General features: G+C 42.8%; 1 protein-coding gene and 1 long non-coding RNA gene across 2 annotated transcripts in view; one reads left to right on the top strand and one right to left on the bottom strand.

Annotated features, from left to right (window-relative positions):
- The window catches only part of LOC140076600 (gamma-aminobutyric acid receptor subunit beta-4), a 298,936-nt gene extending 294,832 nt beyond the window's left edge, over positions 1 to 4,104 (bottom strand). The window contains exon 1 of the mRNA XM_072123197.1: positions 3,222 to 4,104. Coding sequence (XP_071979298.1) covers positions 3,222 to 3,319 — 98 coding nt within the window. The 5' untranslated portion in view covers positions 3,320 to 4,104. The remainder of the gene's footprint in view (positions 1 to 3,221) is intronic.
- The window catches only part of LOC140076604 (uncharacterized), a 38,697-nt gene continuing 23,776 nt past the window's right edge, over positions 3,970 to 18,890 (top strand). The window contains exon 1 of the long non-coding RNA XR_011849624.1: positions 3,970 to 4,618. This is a non-coding gene — a long non-coding RNA (uncharacterized lncRNA). The remainder of the gene's footprint in view (positions 4,619 to 18,890) is intronic.

The raw sequence follows: 18,890 nt of genomic DNA, 5'->3' as shown, positions 1-18,890 counted from the left end.
TTGGACAAGCTGTACTTTTTCTTGGTATTCTTTTGGGGTAAATGTTAATTTTTGATCTCTTTTACCCATATGGTTTAAACCAAATACCCCTAACTGACCCTATTTACTATTCCGCCTCCAGTGGCCTCCATATTGATCTCAAATATGTTTAGTCAGGTTGCCCCTAAAAACTATACTCACCCATACACACTTTACTGTAATTGTCTTTTGCTGATTGTCAGTGATCACAAGTTTACAACTCTTTGTCCTGTGTCAGAATTAGTATTAACTTTCTTCTAGTGATCTTACACAGGAAAATATATGAGGCCTACCATACTTATTTTGTTATTGTTACATATTATTTATTTGCCAAAATGCTCTAGAGCCATATCCGTGTGGACATACATTTGATATTGTACCCTACTAAAAAATATATACTGTGGCAGATTTACAAATGCTTTCTAATAAGTAGTCAAAACAGTCTTTAACAGCCCAAAATTATCAAAGTACCTAAAGTCAAATAATACACTCACCGGCCACTTTATTAGGTACACCTGTCCAACTGCTCGTTAACACATAATTTCTAATCAGCCAATCACATGGCGGCAACTCAGTGCATTTAGGCATGTAGACATGGTCAAGACAATCTCCTGCAGTTCAAATCGAGCATCAGTATGGGGAAGAAAGGTGATTTGAGTGCCTTTGAACGTAGCATGGTTGTTGGTGCCAGAAGGGCTGGTCTGAGTATTTTAGAAACTGCTGATCTACTGGGATTTTCACGCACAACCATCTCTAGGGTTTACAGAGAATGGTCCGAAAAAGAAAAAACATCCATTGAGCGGCAGTTCTGTGGGAGGAAATGCCTTGTTGATGCCAGAGGTCAGAGGAGAATGGGCAGACTGGTTCGAGCTGATAGAAAGGCAACAGTGACTCAAATCGCCACCCGTTACAACCAAGGTAGGCAGAAAAGCATCTCTAAACGCACAGTACGTCGAACTTTGAGGCAAATGGGCTACAGCAGCAGAAGACCACACCGGGTGCCACTCCTTTCAGCTAAGAACAGGAAATTGAGGCTACAATTTGCACAAGCTCATCGAAATTGGACAGTAGAAGATTGGAAAAACGTTGCCTGGTCTGATGAGTCTCAATTTCTGCTGCGACATTCGGATGGTAGGGTCAGAATTTGACGTCAACAACATGAAAGCATGGATCCATCCTGCCTTGTATCAACGGTTCAGGCTGGTGGTGGTGGTGTCATGGTGTGGGAAATATTTTCTTGGCACTCTTTGGGCCCCTTGGTACCAATTGAGCATCGTTGCAATGCCACAGCCTACCTGAGTATTGTTGCTGACCATGTCCATCCCTTTTTGACCACAATGTACCCAACATCTGATGGCTACTTTCAGCAGGATAATGCGCCATGTCATAAAGCTGGAATCATCTCAGACTGGTTTCTTGAACATGACAATGACTTCACTGTACTCAAATGGCATCCACAGTCACCAGATCTCAATCCAATAGAGCATCTTTGGGATGTGGTGGAACGGGAGATTCGCATCATGGATGTGCAGCCGACAAATCTGCGGCAACTGTGTGATGCCATCATGTCAATATGGACCAAAATCTCTGAGGAATGCTTCCAGCACCTTGTTGAATCTATGCCACGAAGAATTGAGGCAGTTCTGAAGGCAAAAGGGGGTCCAACCCGTTACTAGCATGGTGTACCTAATAAAGTGGCCGGTGAGTGTATATCTGGAGGATTGTTTTATTATTTAGTTGGATTTAGTTGCATTGAAGGACATACGATTTTCTCCCAAGCCCTGTCCCCAAAGGATACAAAAGTATCTAAAACCCATTAGTTAATTTTCCCTAGTAAATGACAAGAATACCCTGATATAATACCAAATGGCCAAATAACAGCGACCCCATGAAATCAATAAAGTATCTATCCTGAATATTTTGAAACCTCATTTTTCGCATTAAAAAAAGTGCATCTTACTGGTCCTGTGTGAGACAAATGTGCTGCAGAGCCATTGTGGTTGTGTCCAGCTGGGTCATAACAGTCTTTTGTAAAATGAGTAATAAAAAGATATTAGTGCTCCCTTTCTGGTAACCAATTGAATGTAACATTTTTTAAATTAAGAAGGCCGTAGGGAGAACATATGTTTACTGACTGAATGATTGTATAACAGAGAAAAAATCCCATGTATGTGCATTACTGTTAGTAAGAAGTATTTGTGGCAGAAGAAAATTGAACTAAACATTTCATAATTAGCTGTCTTGTATGTCCTAACATATTTATGTTTAGTGTACAAGAAACATTAAAAGCATCAGCAAATGTTATACTGTGTATCAGATTACAAAATATCACATAAAACAGTGTACATGTTTGATATAAATTACAGAGACCCCCTAGCACTCACAGCGATAAGGCCATCATGTTACTGTGTTATTTACATTTTAATCACAACCGCTAGGTCATCAGGAGTATACAAGTACTTTATACAATACATATGTACATAAGTATCAACAAAGGTTTACAATTTTATGATTGAGCTAATCTGAAGGAATGATATATCTACAACAAGGCCCCGTTTCCCTCAGGTCTACCTGGCTCCTCCCCTTACAGTGCCATTGCTAAACCAGTATATAAGCTTCTAATGGCTTTGTCCACCTTTGTATAAACTTCAATGCACAAGAGAGTCCATAACATTTCTATCAAAACATTTGTTACAAGTCACCCTCTATTTATATGGATAGTAAATATATATGCCTAGTAGCCTGAAGGAATATTTTATGAACCTGTATGTGCATCTGGTAACAAAACAGTCATCTCTATCACACTAGCAACCATTTTCTCGAGTTATTCCCCATTTTCCCAATAGACTGTACTAATAATTCCTTTAATTTCCTTTTTTTCACATGGAAATAAATGTTTAACAATATTCAGTTTTCATATGTAGTATCCACTGGAATGTCTTCAGTACAATGCCATTGTTCCCTTTACCCAAATGATGCTCTGGATAGCATTTCCTTCTGTATTAACCATCCCCCATAACTCTTAGTCTTCTCACGTACCTACAATACTTCCACCTTTGCCCCTTTTCAAGCCTCTATTTGTAAGGCACCTTTATCCATTTATTTTTAGATGCTTTCTACAAATAGCCTGTCTAGCTACTCCTTATTAATATATGGTTTTCCTTCCTTTTCTGCACCCCTCCCGCCTACCCCGATGGTCTTACCTTTGTGCAGAACAGACTAGCAGGAGGGTAGCCAAAGCTGAGAGAATTGCTCCAATCCAGCTCTCTCTCCCCAAACTCAACATTTCCACCTGGACCATTGAGTGAAGAGGGGTTTTGGATGGAGAGGGGAAAGGGATGGGGGTGGGGGGGGGGAGTTTAAATTTCCTGTGACCCCCTCAATAAAAATCTGTGAAAAAGCCAAATAAAAAAAAAAAATAAGATGATTCCTTCCTTTATTAAAAAAGGTGTGTATGTATCCAATCCAAATCTTGCAAGAAAGTGGAAGAGAATAAGATGAGAGCAATTGTCGAGGTTAATCCTCTTTCTTCCTTGAAGCAGAAAAAACATGAGAATCCAGAATTCGCATCCAGAAGATGGTTGGTGTGGATTGTGCCTTTCTTCAGCCTCTGTTTCCTCCTTTTTCTTGCCTATTCCATCATCTGCATTTTGTTCCAGGGTGATGGGGGAGGGAGAGTGATCTAGGTAGCAAATTGGGATCTCCCCTTTTCTACCTTGCACCCCCTTTATGGTTGTTACTAGACTTGAGGGGGTCTCTGTTTACCCCTCTCTCACCCCCTCCTCTATCGCTTCTTCTGTACAGGAGGGGGATGAAATGAAACAGAAATGGGAAAAAATAAAGGAGTGGGGGAAAGGGTAAGCTTCAGCACAAGGAGGAGGAGGGATGCTCCATTATATCTGCTGCAGCAGGATCTGACTACTGCACATTGGGTAGAGGGAGGGGTGAAGGAGGAAGGGAGCAGTAGAAGAGAGGGGGAAGTGATAGAAGGAGGGTGCACACAGAACACCAAGGGAGTGAAGGAGGGAGGCTGGAAAAATAGAGAAGGAGGGAGAGAAAAATCTCTCGGCACATTGGAATTCTGACGTCATATGTGACAGTTTTAACCCTTTGCTAGCTAAACCTGTCCTCCATTCTTGCAAGCCCCCCTTTCGGAGACGGGAGGACTTGTGTTCTGGAGACCAATGAGAAGGGGAGGGCAGTATGGTGCAGGGGAGCACTGCCCTAGGTGCTGAGCTGTCCAAGGTGCTGAGCGGCTCCTATGCTACGATGTCTGGCAGGTGATTGGCACAGAAGGCAGTGTCAGGCTCAGTTCACACCACTGCTGCATGCAGCTTCCAGCATTACACCTGCGCAGGCTACTGTCTATAGACGAGCAGCACAGCTTCATGTTTCTACCACGGAAACTGAATATTCACAGCCATCTCCCACTCCCCCTCCCCCACTGTGATTTATATGGGGCTGGCACGACACACAGTCTTCAAAGGAAGGGACAAGTGAATTAAGAGTTTTTTTTATCTCGGAAACGCTCCAATAAACCTTGTGATTTCAGTAACATAATCCACTCTACTGACACATAGTGCTGCTGTGCTGTTACCAGGTGAGTGATGACACAGGCTGGCGCATACTGTATCTAATGTATGCAGAGAGTCACAGACACTGGACATTAATATACCGCCGGGTCTGCACAGTGCCACCGGCTGGAGACCGAATGGATTACATACAATAGTTACACCTGTATTTCATATACTTGAATACAGTGACTATACTGTAGTGTACTGTAGTGTAGTGTACTGTACTGTAATGTTGTGGCTGGATGTGCTCTATACCATGCTGCATCTTCACTATAATGAATATACATAGAGAGCGTATACCTACATTGTATATTATGAGCATAGTGTAGCTAAACATCCCATATATATACATCCTATTTGGACTGGCTGCCTGTCAGATGTTGCTGCACATAGATAGACCATAGCTTTATCTTATAGGTCAGTTCTGTCACTCTGCTCCTCAGATCTAAGAATAGGAAGCTCCTTCTTTCCTGGCCAATTTGCTTTTGACTGACTAACGTTTTAAGTTTCAGAGAAAATATGACATTTTGTGAGGCTTCATGTTCCCCTTCTATATTTTCTGCTTCATTATTATCAATATCTTTGTTATGCATTTATATCATCTCTACATTCTGACACTGTATCATCTCATTGTTATTTATTTGTATTATCTCCATACTCTGTGTATTTTGTGTATCTTAAAGAGGACCTGTCCGCCCCCCAAAAAGACCCCCACCAAATATGTCCCCCATAATCCTCCTCCAGCGCCTTTGTAGCTATGACATTTTTTAGAAAAAAATTAGGTTGGCAAAGTTAGTTTTAATCGATCCGACCTCTTACCAAATAAGAGGTCGGATCCTCGTATCCTATCCCCTGGCAGTCGACCATATTAATGAGGGGCCGCCAACACACCCCCTCCACGCCCCTGTCAGCGGAAACCTGTAAGAATAGCCGGCAGCAGCACATGTATGGCACAATTGCTGCCAGCTCTCTTCAATGCAGCCGCGCCATGCTTATTCACAGCGCCGGACGATTATATATAACATTTGGCCGGCGCTGTGAATAAGCACCGCACGGCCAACTGCCAGGGGACAGGATACAATACGAGGATCCGACCTCTTATTTGGTAAAAGGTCGGACCGAATAAAACGAACTTTCCAAACCTAAATTTTAAAAAAAAAATGTCATTGCTAGAAAGGGGCTGGGGAGGATTATGGGGGACATATTTGGTGGGGGTCTTTTGGGGGGGGGGTGACAGATCCTCTTTAACATTCTCTTTCTCTGCTATCTCCATGTTGTTTCTCTATATCATGTCTATATTACTTTATGTATCTATATTTTACCTGCTTAGCTCAATGTTCTATAACTAAATATTCTTGTTCTGCAATATGTACTTGTTGTACATTGTAGATCTGGTGTAATTGTGTTCAGAGTGGAGCTGCCTCAACATAAACAATCACAACACATTCAGGTATTTCAACAGATTTGCCTCCCTTAATGGTGAGGCATGAAAAGGCTTTAATGAGCAGGACATTTATCAGCAAATTTCATATGTAGCTGTTTACGGGCCATAACTTCTTTTCTTTTTGTGCTTGCTTCCTTAAAATTTTTTGTCACTTTTTTTTAATTAAGTTTAATTAAAACTGAACAAAAGTTTAAAGACTTTTTTATTTGGGGTTAAATTTTAAAAAGTGGAAAAAGTACCTTTTTTGTAACATATAGTATATTTTAAATGAACATTATGCATTATTTGTGTCAGTCTTTTGTAATGTAATATATGTTGTCTCATGGAGTGACTATTGCGATATTAATAATAGTGTAGAGAGGCATGTTTTAAATTTTATGGGTCAACACAGGATTTTTTTACATTTTATTGGGAAATATTAAAATTGAGCAAACATAAGAAAAATGAGTTATCACCATAATCGCAGTGAACCAGAGAATTAAGATAAAATATTATTTTTATGTTATGATGAATTGGGAAAAAAGTGCTAAAAATCCTAAATACAAATTGATGATTTTGTTTGTGTCCCCCTTGAAATAGTTAATAAAATCTCATTTATAAACTAAGTCCTCGCATTACCAAAAAAATAAACATTTTATAGCCTGCACAATGTGACCAAACATATCTGCTCTGAATGGTGCTGCTTTCTCTATATGCCCAGCTGTGTGCCCATACAGCAATTACCACCACATATGGGATATCGGTACAAACTTTGCAGAGCAACATTATGAAAGAGTCAGTTTTGGCCTACATAAATGTATTTTCCAGAACAATTCAAAAAGTTTCTAAATCGCAGGTCCATATTGTTCTAAACCATGTAAAACATTTAAATGGTTAATCGACTTAATAGAAGTTGTTTTACATACGTTGAGGGGTGTAGCTGCTATAGTGGAGTAATTTATGGGGTTTTTACTATTATGTAGGCCTTTCAAAGTCACTTGAAAGCTGAGGTGTTCCTCAAAATGTAAGTTTTGGCAATTTTAACGAAAATTTGAAAAATTGCATCTAAAGTTTTAAGCCTCATAACATCCTAGAAGTCTCAACATAAAGCAGACATTCCAGAAATATTAATCATCAAGCTTTTTGGGTAGTTTTAATTCCTGTTATAACCAATTATCGTGACAGATGTCAGATTCTAAAAATTGAGTCTGGTCATTAAGCTGAAAACTAGCTTTGGCGATAAGGGATTAATATGAGCTCTGAGCTTTGATTCCACATGTAATGAGTATAAGACAACTTATGTGTGAGGTAAGATAGGTAGAGATACAGAAATGGGGGGGGGGGATTTATTAGAAATGTCTGAAGTAAAACTGTTCCAGTTGCCTATGGAAACCATTCATAGATCAGCTGTAATTTTAAAACTGCTGTGGGAAAATGAAACTTGACCTTTGATTGCTTGCCATGAACAACTAGAGGAGTTCTGCTCTCAGACACTTCTGATATATTTCGTGGACGCACCGGTGTCCCTGCGTGTGCCCCCGGAGCCCGGCAGAACTTGCCTCCCCTGGCTCCAGCGGCGGTCTCTCTAACTCCCACGGCTCGCAAAGCCGCGGCTCACAAAGATTTAAAGGGCCAGAGTGACGATAATTGGCGCTGGCCTGCCATAAGTTCCTGCCCCTTTCTGTGACCTTTGCTGAATCTTCAAGCTATTCCCATGGAGAGAAAGCCACTCAGTGTTCCTGTGTCTCCAGCCGTCCTGTGTTCCTGTCCCGCTCCCGCTCTGTCCCGCTCTGCGGCGTGCTCTGGTGAAGACCAGCTGCCACTTAGACTTCGGTCCCAGGTGTCGGCTTACTCCATCGCTCGCTTTGGTACAGTGGATCCACTACCTCAGATCCTCACAATTAAAATATGGATATACAACATGAAGATAAATATACAGTACACAAAAAGGTTATGGATATAATTATGAAAGAACTTTAAGATGATATAGATTCAGAACATGAATATACAGTTATAATACATAGCGATATGAATACGAAATATATGGATACAGAACAATAGAATTTAGGCACAGCTTATCAAGATATAGATGAAATGTATAGATCATATGTATATAGAGATGATATAGATAAAGAACATGGAGATTTGGATGCAGAATGATGTAGGTATAGAATACAGAGATCATATAAATGGAGTAAGCAGACATCTGGGAGTGGAGTCTAAGTGGTTCACCAGAGCCCGCCGCAAAGTGGGATGGAATTGCTGCGGCAGGGTACCTATAGGTCGCTCCACAGGCGTGACTATGCCCGCGGTGGTGGCCAAAACCCACAAGTGTTTGGCCTTTGGGCCTTTTCTGGGTGAGAACAGCTCCAGCACCTACAAAGGAAGCATCCACCTAAAGTTGGAATGGTTTCTCAGTGTCAGGCAGAAGCAAAGGCAGATTTAAGCTTGGAAAATGCTTCTTCCGCATTAGTATCAGCATCAGTATCAGCATACTTTTTTGATAACTCCACAATGGGAGACAGAAGAGAGGAGAAATGCTGGTATAAACTGCCGGTAGTAATTGACGAAACCCAGGAATCTCTATATGGCATGAAGTCCTACTGGGCAAGGCCACTGAAGTACCGCAAATGACTTGGTTGCATCCATTTGTAGGCCCTCACCGGAGATGAAAGTCTCTTCTGATGGAACTGGCACATTGAGCCACTCCAGTTAGGCATAGAGACAATTGGCCCTTAGTTGCCTGAGAACTTCTTGTACATGGACTTGATGAGACTCCAGGTCAGAAGAAAACACCAAGATGCTGTCTCAGTAGACTAAGACACAGGTATAGAGCAAGTCTCTGAAAATGTCATTGACAAATTCTTGAAAAACTGCAGGCACATTGCACAGTCCAATGGGCATGACCAGGTATTCGAAGTGCCCCTCACGAGTATTGAAGGCGGGTTTCCACTCATTTCTACTCACCTGTGCAAATGAGGTTATATGCCCCCCACAGATCCAGCTTGGAGAAAACCTTGGCACCACGTCAACGGTCAAAAAGTTCTGTGATCAGGGGTAGTGGGTAGTGTTTTTTCACCGTGATATTATTGAGGCCATGGTAGTCGATACCGGGACAGAGGGAGCCATCCTTCTTGGCCACGAAGAAGAATCCAGCACAGGTAGGAGAAGAGGATTTGCAGATGAATCCCTTCTGCAGATTCTCTTTGATATAGGCCGACATAGCTGCAGTCTCGGGCATGGAGAGTGGGTATACCCGACCTTGTAAAGGAGATGTGCAGTGGTAGAGATGGTGCGGAGGCAGTGTCTTGGCTTGTTTCTCTGAGAAGACATCAACAAGGTCCATGTAAACAGCAGGAAGACCCACCAACGGCTTGGAAGACTCAGAAGAAGACCTGGAAAACACTGGTCTGAGAACCAGGAGGCAGCAAGACTGGCACTCAGGACCCCAGGGAAGAACCTCCCCAGTCTGCCAATTGAGAACAGGAGCGTGTTGCTGTAACCACAGAAGTCCCAATAGAATGGAGGATGTGGATCGGGGAAGCACATAGAAAAACATTTTCTCTTTATGCAAGGCACCAACTTGCAGGCTTAGTGGTTCAGTGGGATACTGGACTGGGTCACAGAGGATCTACCCACTGACTGACGAGATGACCAGGGGCTTCTCCAGACGAACCACAGGGGAAATGATGCCGGAAGACCAGAGCAGCATCCCCCGAAATTCCCTGCAGAACCGTAGTCCAGGAAGGCCGAGACTGGAACAGGAACACTGGTTTCAAAGCTGAGCAGAACTGAAAGATGCTCCTCCTAGGAACCCTAGGTGCGAATGACTTCCTAGACACTGAGGACGCACTGAGACTAAGAAAGTGGACCACCAGTATTCAAGGTAAGAGTGTGATATCCATGCCATGCCATTACAAAAGAAGCAGAAGCATGCAAAAATGTCCAAAAAATAATATGAAATATTTTATTAATGAAATTACACCACAAGACAAAAACACAATGAAAACATTTAAAAATGTGAGACAACGTCACCAATGACTATGCTCAGCACATGATAATGCCAGCTGACCTGGTACTCCAGCTCTCTCTTCAGGCCACTCTCCAATATGACAAAAGTCAATAATGTGACATTAGCAGGCTATAGACATGGGGCGTCAAGGTACAAAAAAATTCTATCAGAAAGCAATCTTCAAATATCATAGCAATGTTTCTTTGTGTGAGCCCAAATTACAAGCCGATCAAAAATGGGTCAGTCAGCAATAAAATGCATCTATTACCTGTGATCAAGGCCAATGGCCGGGGATCTGGGGAAAACTCCCCACGCGTATCGCTCCCTGAAAGTAGCTTCCTCAGGGGTGATGTCACAATGTGGTGTGCCCGTTTATCAGTGGCGTAATTTGAAGCTGAAGGGCCCCAGTGCAAAGTCTGTGGCAGGCCCCCCGACTATAATGTATGTTTTATAGTACTAGTCTTCTCATATGGGAAAGTGACACCTTGTGGGCCCCTAAGCCTCCAGGGCCTGGTTGCAATCGCACCCTCAAGTTACGCTCCTGCTGTTTATATACCTCTCTTCCGTCCGGTGTTGCCTGGCGCTGACTTCTGGTGCTGAACGGCAAACATGGTGCGCTTTAAAAATGTTGCTCCGTCTGTAACTGGGATCGCATGTGCACTAAAATCATGGCATGCCGGCCGTCTCCAAGTGTGCATCACGCATGCACGCAAGTTCCTGTTGCCCCGCACGCGCCATGAATAGATGAACTTCTTAATATAGCTAGCGCATGCGTGTAACCGAGATTTTACTGCTGCCAAGGAGTAAGTAAATGATAAGGGACATAAGATTTGCCTGTAAAATAAAAAATAGATAATTATCATCGAGCTTGCAACCTTTAAGAATTAAACAAATGTTTTATCCCCATAACCCGTGATATTTTTTCTCTCCAGAAAGGCATCCAGGCCTCTCTTGAGCATGTACATAGAGTCCGCCATAACAACCTCCTGCGGCAGAGAGTTCCATAGTCTCAATGCTCTTACAGTAAAGAACCTTTGTGTTAGGATCAGTGGATCCTCTGGACCACCGCGGGAGATGTAACTAGCCAACACCCGGAACCGGAGCCTAGCGGCCACTAGGTCGTTCCCAGGTGTGACTAGCCCACGGTGGCAGCCGAGGTCGAGGTACCTTAGCGGATGACAAACTCGAAGTTGGGTCCAGGCACAGGGTCAGGGCAGGCGGCAGAGATGCAACGTCAGGTTCAAGTCCGGGGTCAGCAACAGGAGGTCCAGGCAGGTGGGAACGGGAACACAGGCACACAGCAACAGTGAGGAACACAGGTAACACGGCAACACAGGACTCAGGAACGGGAACACACAGGAATACATGGGAACGCAGGAATACAGGAATACGCAGGAATACAGGAATACGCAGGAACACAGCAATACTCGCTAGGAAGCTTTCTCTAAGGCTAAGAGGCACAAAGATCCGGCAGGGAATGATGGGAAACAAAGGGTTATATACAAAACAGGAAATGACCAATACTAATCACCTGTGCGCTGGCCCTTTAAATCTTGAGACAGTGCCCTAGGGAGCGGGGCCGAGCGCGAGACCTAGTCCGGACGGGAGCGGGAGCCAGGAGAGGTGAGTGCACCGGAGCAGGACCGGGGCAGCGGAGGGAGGCACGGGTGCACCCGCGATCCGCGATATGGATCGCGGGGATGCCTACAACGGAGGCACGGGTGCACCCGCGATCCGTGGTATGGATCGCGGGGGTGCCAGTGACACTTTGTCTATGTTGATGGTAGAATCGCCTCTCCATTAGGCGTAGAGAATGCCCCCTTGTCCTGGTCACAAGCCTAGGTATAAAAAGACCTTTGTAAAGATCAGGTATTTGTACATTGTAATGAGGTCTCCCCTCAGTCGTCTTTTTTCTAAACTGAATAATCCCAAGTTTTGTAATCTGTCATTGTATTGTAATATCCACATTCCCCTAATAATCTTGGTTGCTCTCCTCTGCACCCGTTCCAGCTCTACTATATCCTTTTTATACACTGGTGCCCAAAACTGTACACAATATTCCATGTGTGGTCTGACCAGGGATTTGTATAAGGGCAAAACTAAGTCTTTATCATGAGAATATCCTCTCTTGATACATCCAATAATTTTATTTGCTTTAGCAGCAGCAGCCTGGCTCTGGTCACTAAAATTAAGTTTACCATCCACCAATACCCCCAAGTCCTTTTCAGCTCCAGTTTTACCAAGTAATTGACTGTTTAGAACATAATTATACTTTTTGTTTCCATGGCCCCAGTGCATAACTTTACATTTATCTACATTAAACCTCATCAAACCATTTCTCTGCCCACTCCTCAAGTTTCCACAAATCCCTCTGTAATGCTAAACTATCGACCTCAGTATTTATTACTTTACACAGCTTAGTATCATCTGCAAATATTGAAACTTGACTGTGTAAACTCACTACAAGGTCATTAATAAAAATATTAAAAAGAAGTGGCCCCAATACTGAGACCTGTGGCACTCCACTGGTAATGTCAACCCAATCTGAGAATGTGCCATTAATGACGACCCTCTGTTTTCTATTACTAAGCCAATTACTTACCAAAATACACAGATTTTCCCCTATTCCCAGCAGTGTTATTTTATATAGCAATATTTTATGCGGCACAGTGTCAAATGCCTTTGAAAAGTCCAGATATACAAGATCCACAGCGCCCTCCAGATCCACTCTTGAACTTACCTCCTCGTAGAAACTAATCAGATTAGTCTGACCGATCTCTCATAAACCCATGCTGATGCTGGGTTATAAAGTTATGCACAGTGAAATACTCCAGGATAGCATCTCTAACAAACCCCTCAAATATTTTCCCCACCACAGAAGATAGACTCACAGGTCTGTAGTTTCCAGGATTGCTGTTTGATCCTTTTTTGTATATTGGTACCACATTTGCTATGCGCCATTCCTGTGGAACATAACCAGTCCTCAGTGAATCTTCAAATATTAAAAATAACTGTCTGTATATCACGGTACATAGTTTATGCAGAACCCGGGGGTGTATGCCATCTGGCCTCAGTGATTTATCTATCTTAGTGGTTGTTAGGCGACGCCGTACCTCTTCCTGAGTTAAACTGTTGACATTCCAAAGAGAATTTACATTATTCCTCATTGTGTCTTCCACCAGGGAATTTTCCTGGGTGAAGACAGTTGAGAAGGCGACATTCAGTAGATTGGCCCTTTCCTCATCTCCTTCCACCATGACACCCATGTTATTCCTAAGGGGGCCCACACTCTCAGTTTGTAGTTTCTTATCATTTATATACTTGAAAAATAATTTGGGATTATTTTTGCTCTCCCTGGCAATATTTCTCTCAGTCTCTATTTTTGCAGCCTTTATCTGCTTTTTACAGGATTTATTTTTCTCTTTATAATCCTGTAATGCCTCATCGCTACCTTCATGTTTTAGCACCTTAAACGTCGTATGCTTCTCGCTTATTGCTTTCCTTACAAGACTAGTTAGCCACATCGGCTTTTTCTTGTTCCTCTTACTCTTTTTCACATAAGGTATGTGTTTCTCACAGGACTTTTTTTTATAATATATGAGAAAAAGGTTTTCGTCCTTGAGAACATTGTCCCAGTCTATGCCTTTAAGGTCTTCACTTAGTTGCTGAAAATTTGCCCTCCTGAAGTTTAGAGTGTTGGTTGCCCCTTCCCTAACGCTCTTAGTAAAGCGTAATCCAAAATCAATGATATTATAATCACTATTACTAAGGTTCCCCCCAACCTGTAGTTTTGATACGCTATCAGGTCTGTTGGTAAGGATAAGGTCCAGCAGTGCCCCCCCCTCTTGTTGGCTCCAGGACTAGTTGCGACAGGTAATTGTCTTTTGTTGTTGACAAGAACTTGCTACCTTTGAAGGACCTGGAGGTTTCTGCCCCCCAGTTAATATCTGGGTAATTGAAGTCCCCCATGATAAGTACTTCACCATGCTTTGAAGCCGCATCCATTTTACTTATCAGCATTTCCTCTGCTGCCTCCATTATATTTAGAGCCTTATAACAAACCCTTAGTAATATTTTTATTATTCTTTTTCCCCTTATCTCCACCCATAGGGAATCCACATTTGCGTTTGCGTCACCGATGTCACCTCGTAGGACAGGCTTGAGGCAAAAATTCACATATAAACAAACCCCTCCTCCTTTTTTATTCAAACAATCCTTTCTAAAAGACTATAACCATCTAACAGTAAAAGCCCAGTCACAGCTACTGTACAGCCATGTCTCGCTGATACCCACTATATCATATTTCCTCTCCAACATCAAGAGTTCCAGTTCCTCCATTTTGTTTGTGAGGCTTCTGGCATTTGTGTACATGCACTTTATATGGTTTTCCCTATCCCTATAACTTTGGTTCTTATTCCCCGATCGCATTCCAGCCCCCTCCTCCCCCATGGACTATGACTCTTCCCAGCTCTCTATCTACACTGTCTATTTGCCCTGCACAAGTGTAGTGGCCCTCCCCCCAGGTCTCTAGTTTAAACACTCCTCCAACCTTCTAGCCATTTTTCCCCCCAAATACCTTCCTGCTCTCTCCCCATTGAGGTGAAGCCCATCCCTACTGTAGAGCCTGTAACCAACAGAAAAGTTAGGCCAGTTCTCCATGAACCCAAAGCCCTCCTTTCTACACCAACTTTTGAGCCACTTATTTACCTCCCTGATCTCCCGCTGCCTTTCTGGTGTGGCACGTGGTACAGGTAGTATTTCGGAGAAAATTACCTTTGAGGTCCTTGCCCTGAGCTTATGGCCTAAATCCCTGAAATAATTTTTAAGGACCTTCCACCTACCTCTTACTTTGTCATTAGTGCCAATGTGGACCATGGCCGCTTGTTCCTCACCAGCCCCTCCCAGTAATCTGTCAACCCATCCGCAACATGCCGAACCCGAGCACCCGGCAAACAACACACTGTTTGGTATGCACGGTCTTTGTGACAGATTGCCCTGTGTGTTCCCCTAATAATCGAATCTCCCACTACCAGCACCTGTCTGACCTTGCCTGTGCTCCCATTACACTTCTTATACCAATACACCCAGCAGCACCACTGGGATTAAAAAGAAAAATACACACAGGAGAGGGATGAGGGGAAGGGGGCAGGAATAGAGCAAGATATAGGCACTCCATCACTAATCGAAACTCCGAGGAACAAGAAAACCAGATAATACCATTCTAAGATACGTCAGTGGATGCCACCCAAGAGAAAGCAGCAACCTCTGCTCTCAGAGGTTGCTGCTAATGTGGTAAAAATATTTTACCTCTCTTCCCATCCCATCCTCACTAGAAACTAGAATCCTTAAAAAGGGGTTGTCCTACTGTCCAACCTCTAAAGCTAATGAGTTTGAGCTATTTGTAGATTTGAAAACATTTATACGTAATCTTACCCTTAAAGGGCATTTTAATATTATCACCTCTACAAGTTCAAGGACTCAGGTGGAGGTTACCATTATGGGGATGTTTGATTCGGTAAACATGGATATTCCTGATAAAGAGACAATAGTGGCTGTACATACCAACTTAAAACCTAAATCCCTCTTTTATCCGACCCACCACAAAGGCAATTTCCTTGATACATTTTACATCTTAGTCTCGACTGACTTCCAAAATTTATATACACAAAAAAGAGCGTGAATACAAAAAATAATTTGACATATAAAGAAAGAATGGTACTCAAAGGTCTAGCATCAAAGGAAGATTTGGTCATAAATTCAGCGGATAAAGGGGGGTGATTGTTATCCTGAATTGAAATGACTACATCACTGAGGCACTACGAATTCTAGCTGATGTAGAATTTTCCTCCAAATTGGATCATAACCCCACCAATAGTTTCAAAAAAGATCTGTATTGCCTCTTGGATGAAGGTCTCTGTGAGGGGATTTTGAACAAAAAGGAATATCTCTACTTAAAAATTGAGGAACTTGCCATGGCACTATTTTATTATTTGCAGAAGGAAGACCAGTCATCTCGGCATTAATTCGTTAATGTCTAATCTAGAGATGAGCGAGCACTAAAATGCTCAAGTGCTCGTTATTCGAGTCAAACTTTTTCCGAATTTTTCAAGTGGACCAAGGCTCTGCACGGCTTGAGCAAAATCCTGGAAACCTCACAAAATGATGGAAACACCACAGAAATGGACAGGAAACAGAAGAGGCAGCATGCATGGATGCCTCTGAGGACTACTTTTGGAGGCAGCTATTGAGACGCCATGTGGAGGCTGCTATGGAGACAACGTGTGGAGGCTGCTATGGAGACGGCGTGTGGAGGCTGCTATGGAGATGGCGTCTGGAGGCTGCTATGGAGACGACGTGTGGAGGCATGTGGGGGGGGGGCGTGCACTCAGTCATACAGCTTTGCATCCATTGTCAAAATGAGTGACCCATTTAAAACACCAGAAAATCACAGCCGGTAAAACACCCGAAAATGTAGCCTGACACAGCTCGTTACTAAGGGAAAGACGTGTGGAGGCGGCTATCCAGACGACATGTGATGGCAGCTATTATGGCACCCGAGGTGAACGTAAGGAGGTGAGAAAAGAGGAGTGAAAAGATAGATTTTAGAGGTAAAAGTTTATAGCAGTAGATTAAAGTTAAAACAATGTTAGTTGGATCTTGGGATGGAGATGGCTGTTCGCTGCCATGCGTGCTTTCGCCTGTCCAAGCCCCTGCCTCTCGGCTCCTCCCCACCCAAAATGGACCTGGGGGCCCGAAGCGTTTACTTTGAAAAAATTATCATTTTCAAAGCAGGCGGGGTCATTTGAATACTTCATCTATGAATAATGGAATAGCATTGCGGTTCTATTTTTTCTTTTTCGGAAATGGTTCCATGATTAAGAGCGACGGTATGGGGCATCCATATTGCGCCGCTATGATTGAAACTCCAGGTCTCCAGCATGGGCCTAGTTCCATTACGTATCTGGTGAAACACCCGAAAATTCTGCATGACACAGCTCGTTTGCTAAGGGGACGATGTATGGAGGCAGCTATGTGGACGACGTGTGGAGGTAGCGGCTGCAGCCTCATGCTAGCGATTGTCCAGGCAACATAACCAGAGTGTACTCCGGCTACAAACAGCATTTCTAAAAACCTTTTGTGTATGATCAAATGTAGCACTGTTCTTATAAGTATTTGGCCTGGTTATGGCGGGGGAGGGGAACGTAAAGAGATGCGCAAGTAGCACTGAAATAATGTCCTTCATAGATAAAAGTTTGGCGGTATATTTTGTGGATAACACAGCAGGGTGGCGACAAAGTTAACAAATTTGATGTGGTAGCCGTTAAAACAACCCAAAATTTTGCTGGACACAGCTCGTTTGCTAAGGGGACGACGTGTGGAGGCAGCTATGGGGATGATGTGTGGAGGCATGTGGGGGAAGGCGCGCACTCAGTCATCCAGCTTTGCATGCATTGTGAAAATGAGTGACCCATATAAAACGCCAGAAAATCACAGCCGGTAAAACACCTGATAATGTAGCCTGACACAGCTCATTTGCTAAGGGGACGACGTGTGGCTATGGAGACGACTTTTGGAGGCAGCTATGGAGACGTTGTGTCGGACGAGTATGTTCGCTCATCTCTAGTCTAATTCCATTATGCAGATTAATACTTACAAAAATATGGCTAAGAACTAAAATCTTTTCTTTTGGACACAGCCAATCTAATCAGACACATGACACAACAACCATGAAAAGAATCATTTTTATTTATTACAATGGATATAACGTCCCTATATACCAGAATTCCACATGATTTAGGCATGCAGTCTCGTACTTTCTTAATAAAGACCCATGTATACCCAACACCCAGACTAACTTTCTGCTGAGACTAATCCCTTCATACTTAAACATAACTATTTTTCTTTTCTTGCAAAAAATTTTTTACATAAAAGAGGGACGGCTATGAGTAGCAAATTTGCACCCAGCTTTGCCAATTTATATGTCAGGCTGTTTGGAGAACAAATTGTCCACCCACACCATGCCTTTAAGAACTGTCGCCTTTACAAAAGGTTTATAGATAACATCTTTATTATTTGGGAGGGAAGTAAGGAGGATGCATTGAGTTTTGTGAAAGATGTCAACGACAACAATTGGGGACTCGAATTCACATGTAACATTGTAGAAAATGATGCTGAATTTTTAGATGTTGTGGTATTCAATGCTGCTGATGGCTCTATAAAAACTAAAACTTTTTTTAAACAGGTGGATAGCAACAGTTACTTTCACAAATAGCCATTTAAAAATGGCTTACCAATATACCAATCGGGCAATATAAAAGAATAAGACGAAATTGTACGGAAAATAGTGATTATGATACGCAGAGTGAAATCCTCACACACCGGTTTAAAGCAAAAGGCTACCCTCGTGACCTTGTAATAGAGGCAAAAACTAAAGCAGGCACCTTCAGCCAAGAAGCTTGTTTGACAGTGAGCGAAAAGAAAAGCAATAAAAAATTAAACACGAATGACCCGACCGAAAAAAGACAAAATTTTGTGACTACCTACTCTAGTGACAGTACCAGAATCAAAAAACATTGGGGAGTTCTCCTCCACAACCCATTCCTTAAAGAAATTATCCCACAAAACCCTCAACTCACGTTTAGGAGATCTCGCATGCTCAAATACATCCTGGCTCCAAGTCGGTTATGGTCAAATCCTACTAAAAAAGCAATGTGTTCCTTTTTTCACAGAACAATAGGTAGCTTTCGTTGCAGCCACAATAGATGTAAGTGTTGCGAGTCCATTAGACATAGACAGAAAGACTTTGTGTCAAATTCTACGGAAGAAGCCTTAAAAATCAAGAGTTTTGTTAATTGCAGTTGCA

This window comes from Engystomops pustulosus, chromosome 9 (assembly GCF_040894005.1).
Source record: "Engystomops pustulosus chromosome 9, aEngPut4.maternal, whole genome shotgun sequence".
In the NCBI taxonomy this organism is placed as follows: domain Eukaryota; kingdom Metazoa; phylum Chordata; class Amphibia; order Anura; family Leptodactylidae; genus Engystomops; species Engystomops pustulosus.
The sequence above is the reverse complement of the archived record's forward strand: the minus strand, read 5'-3'. Positions and strand labels throughout refer to the sequence as shown.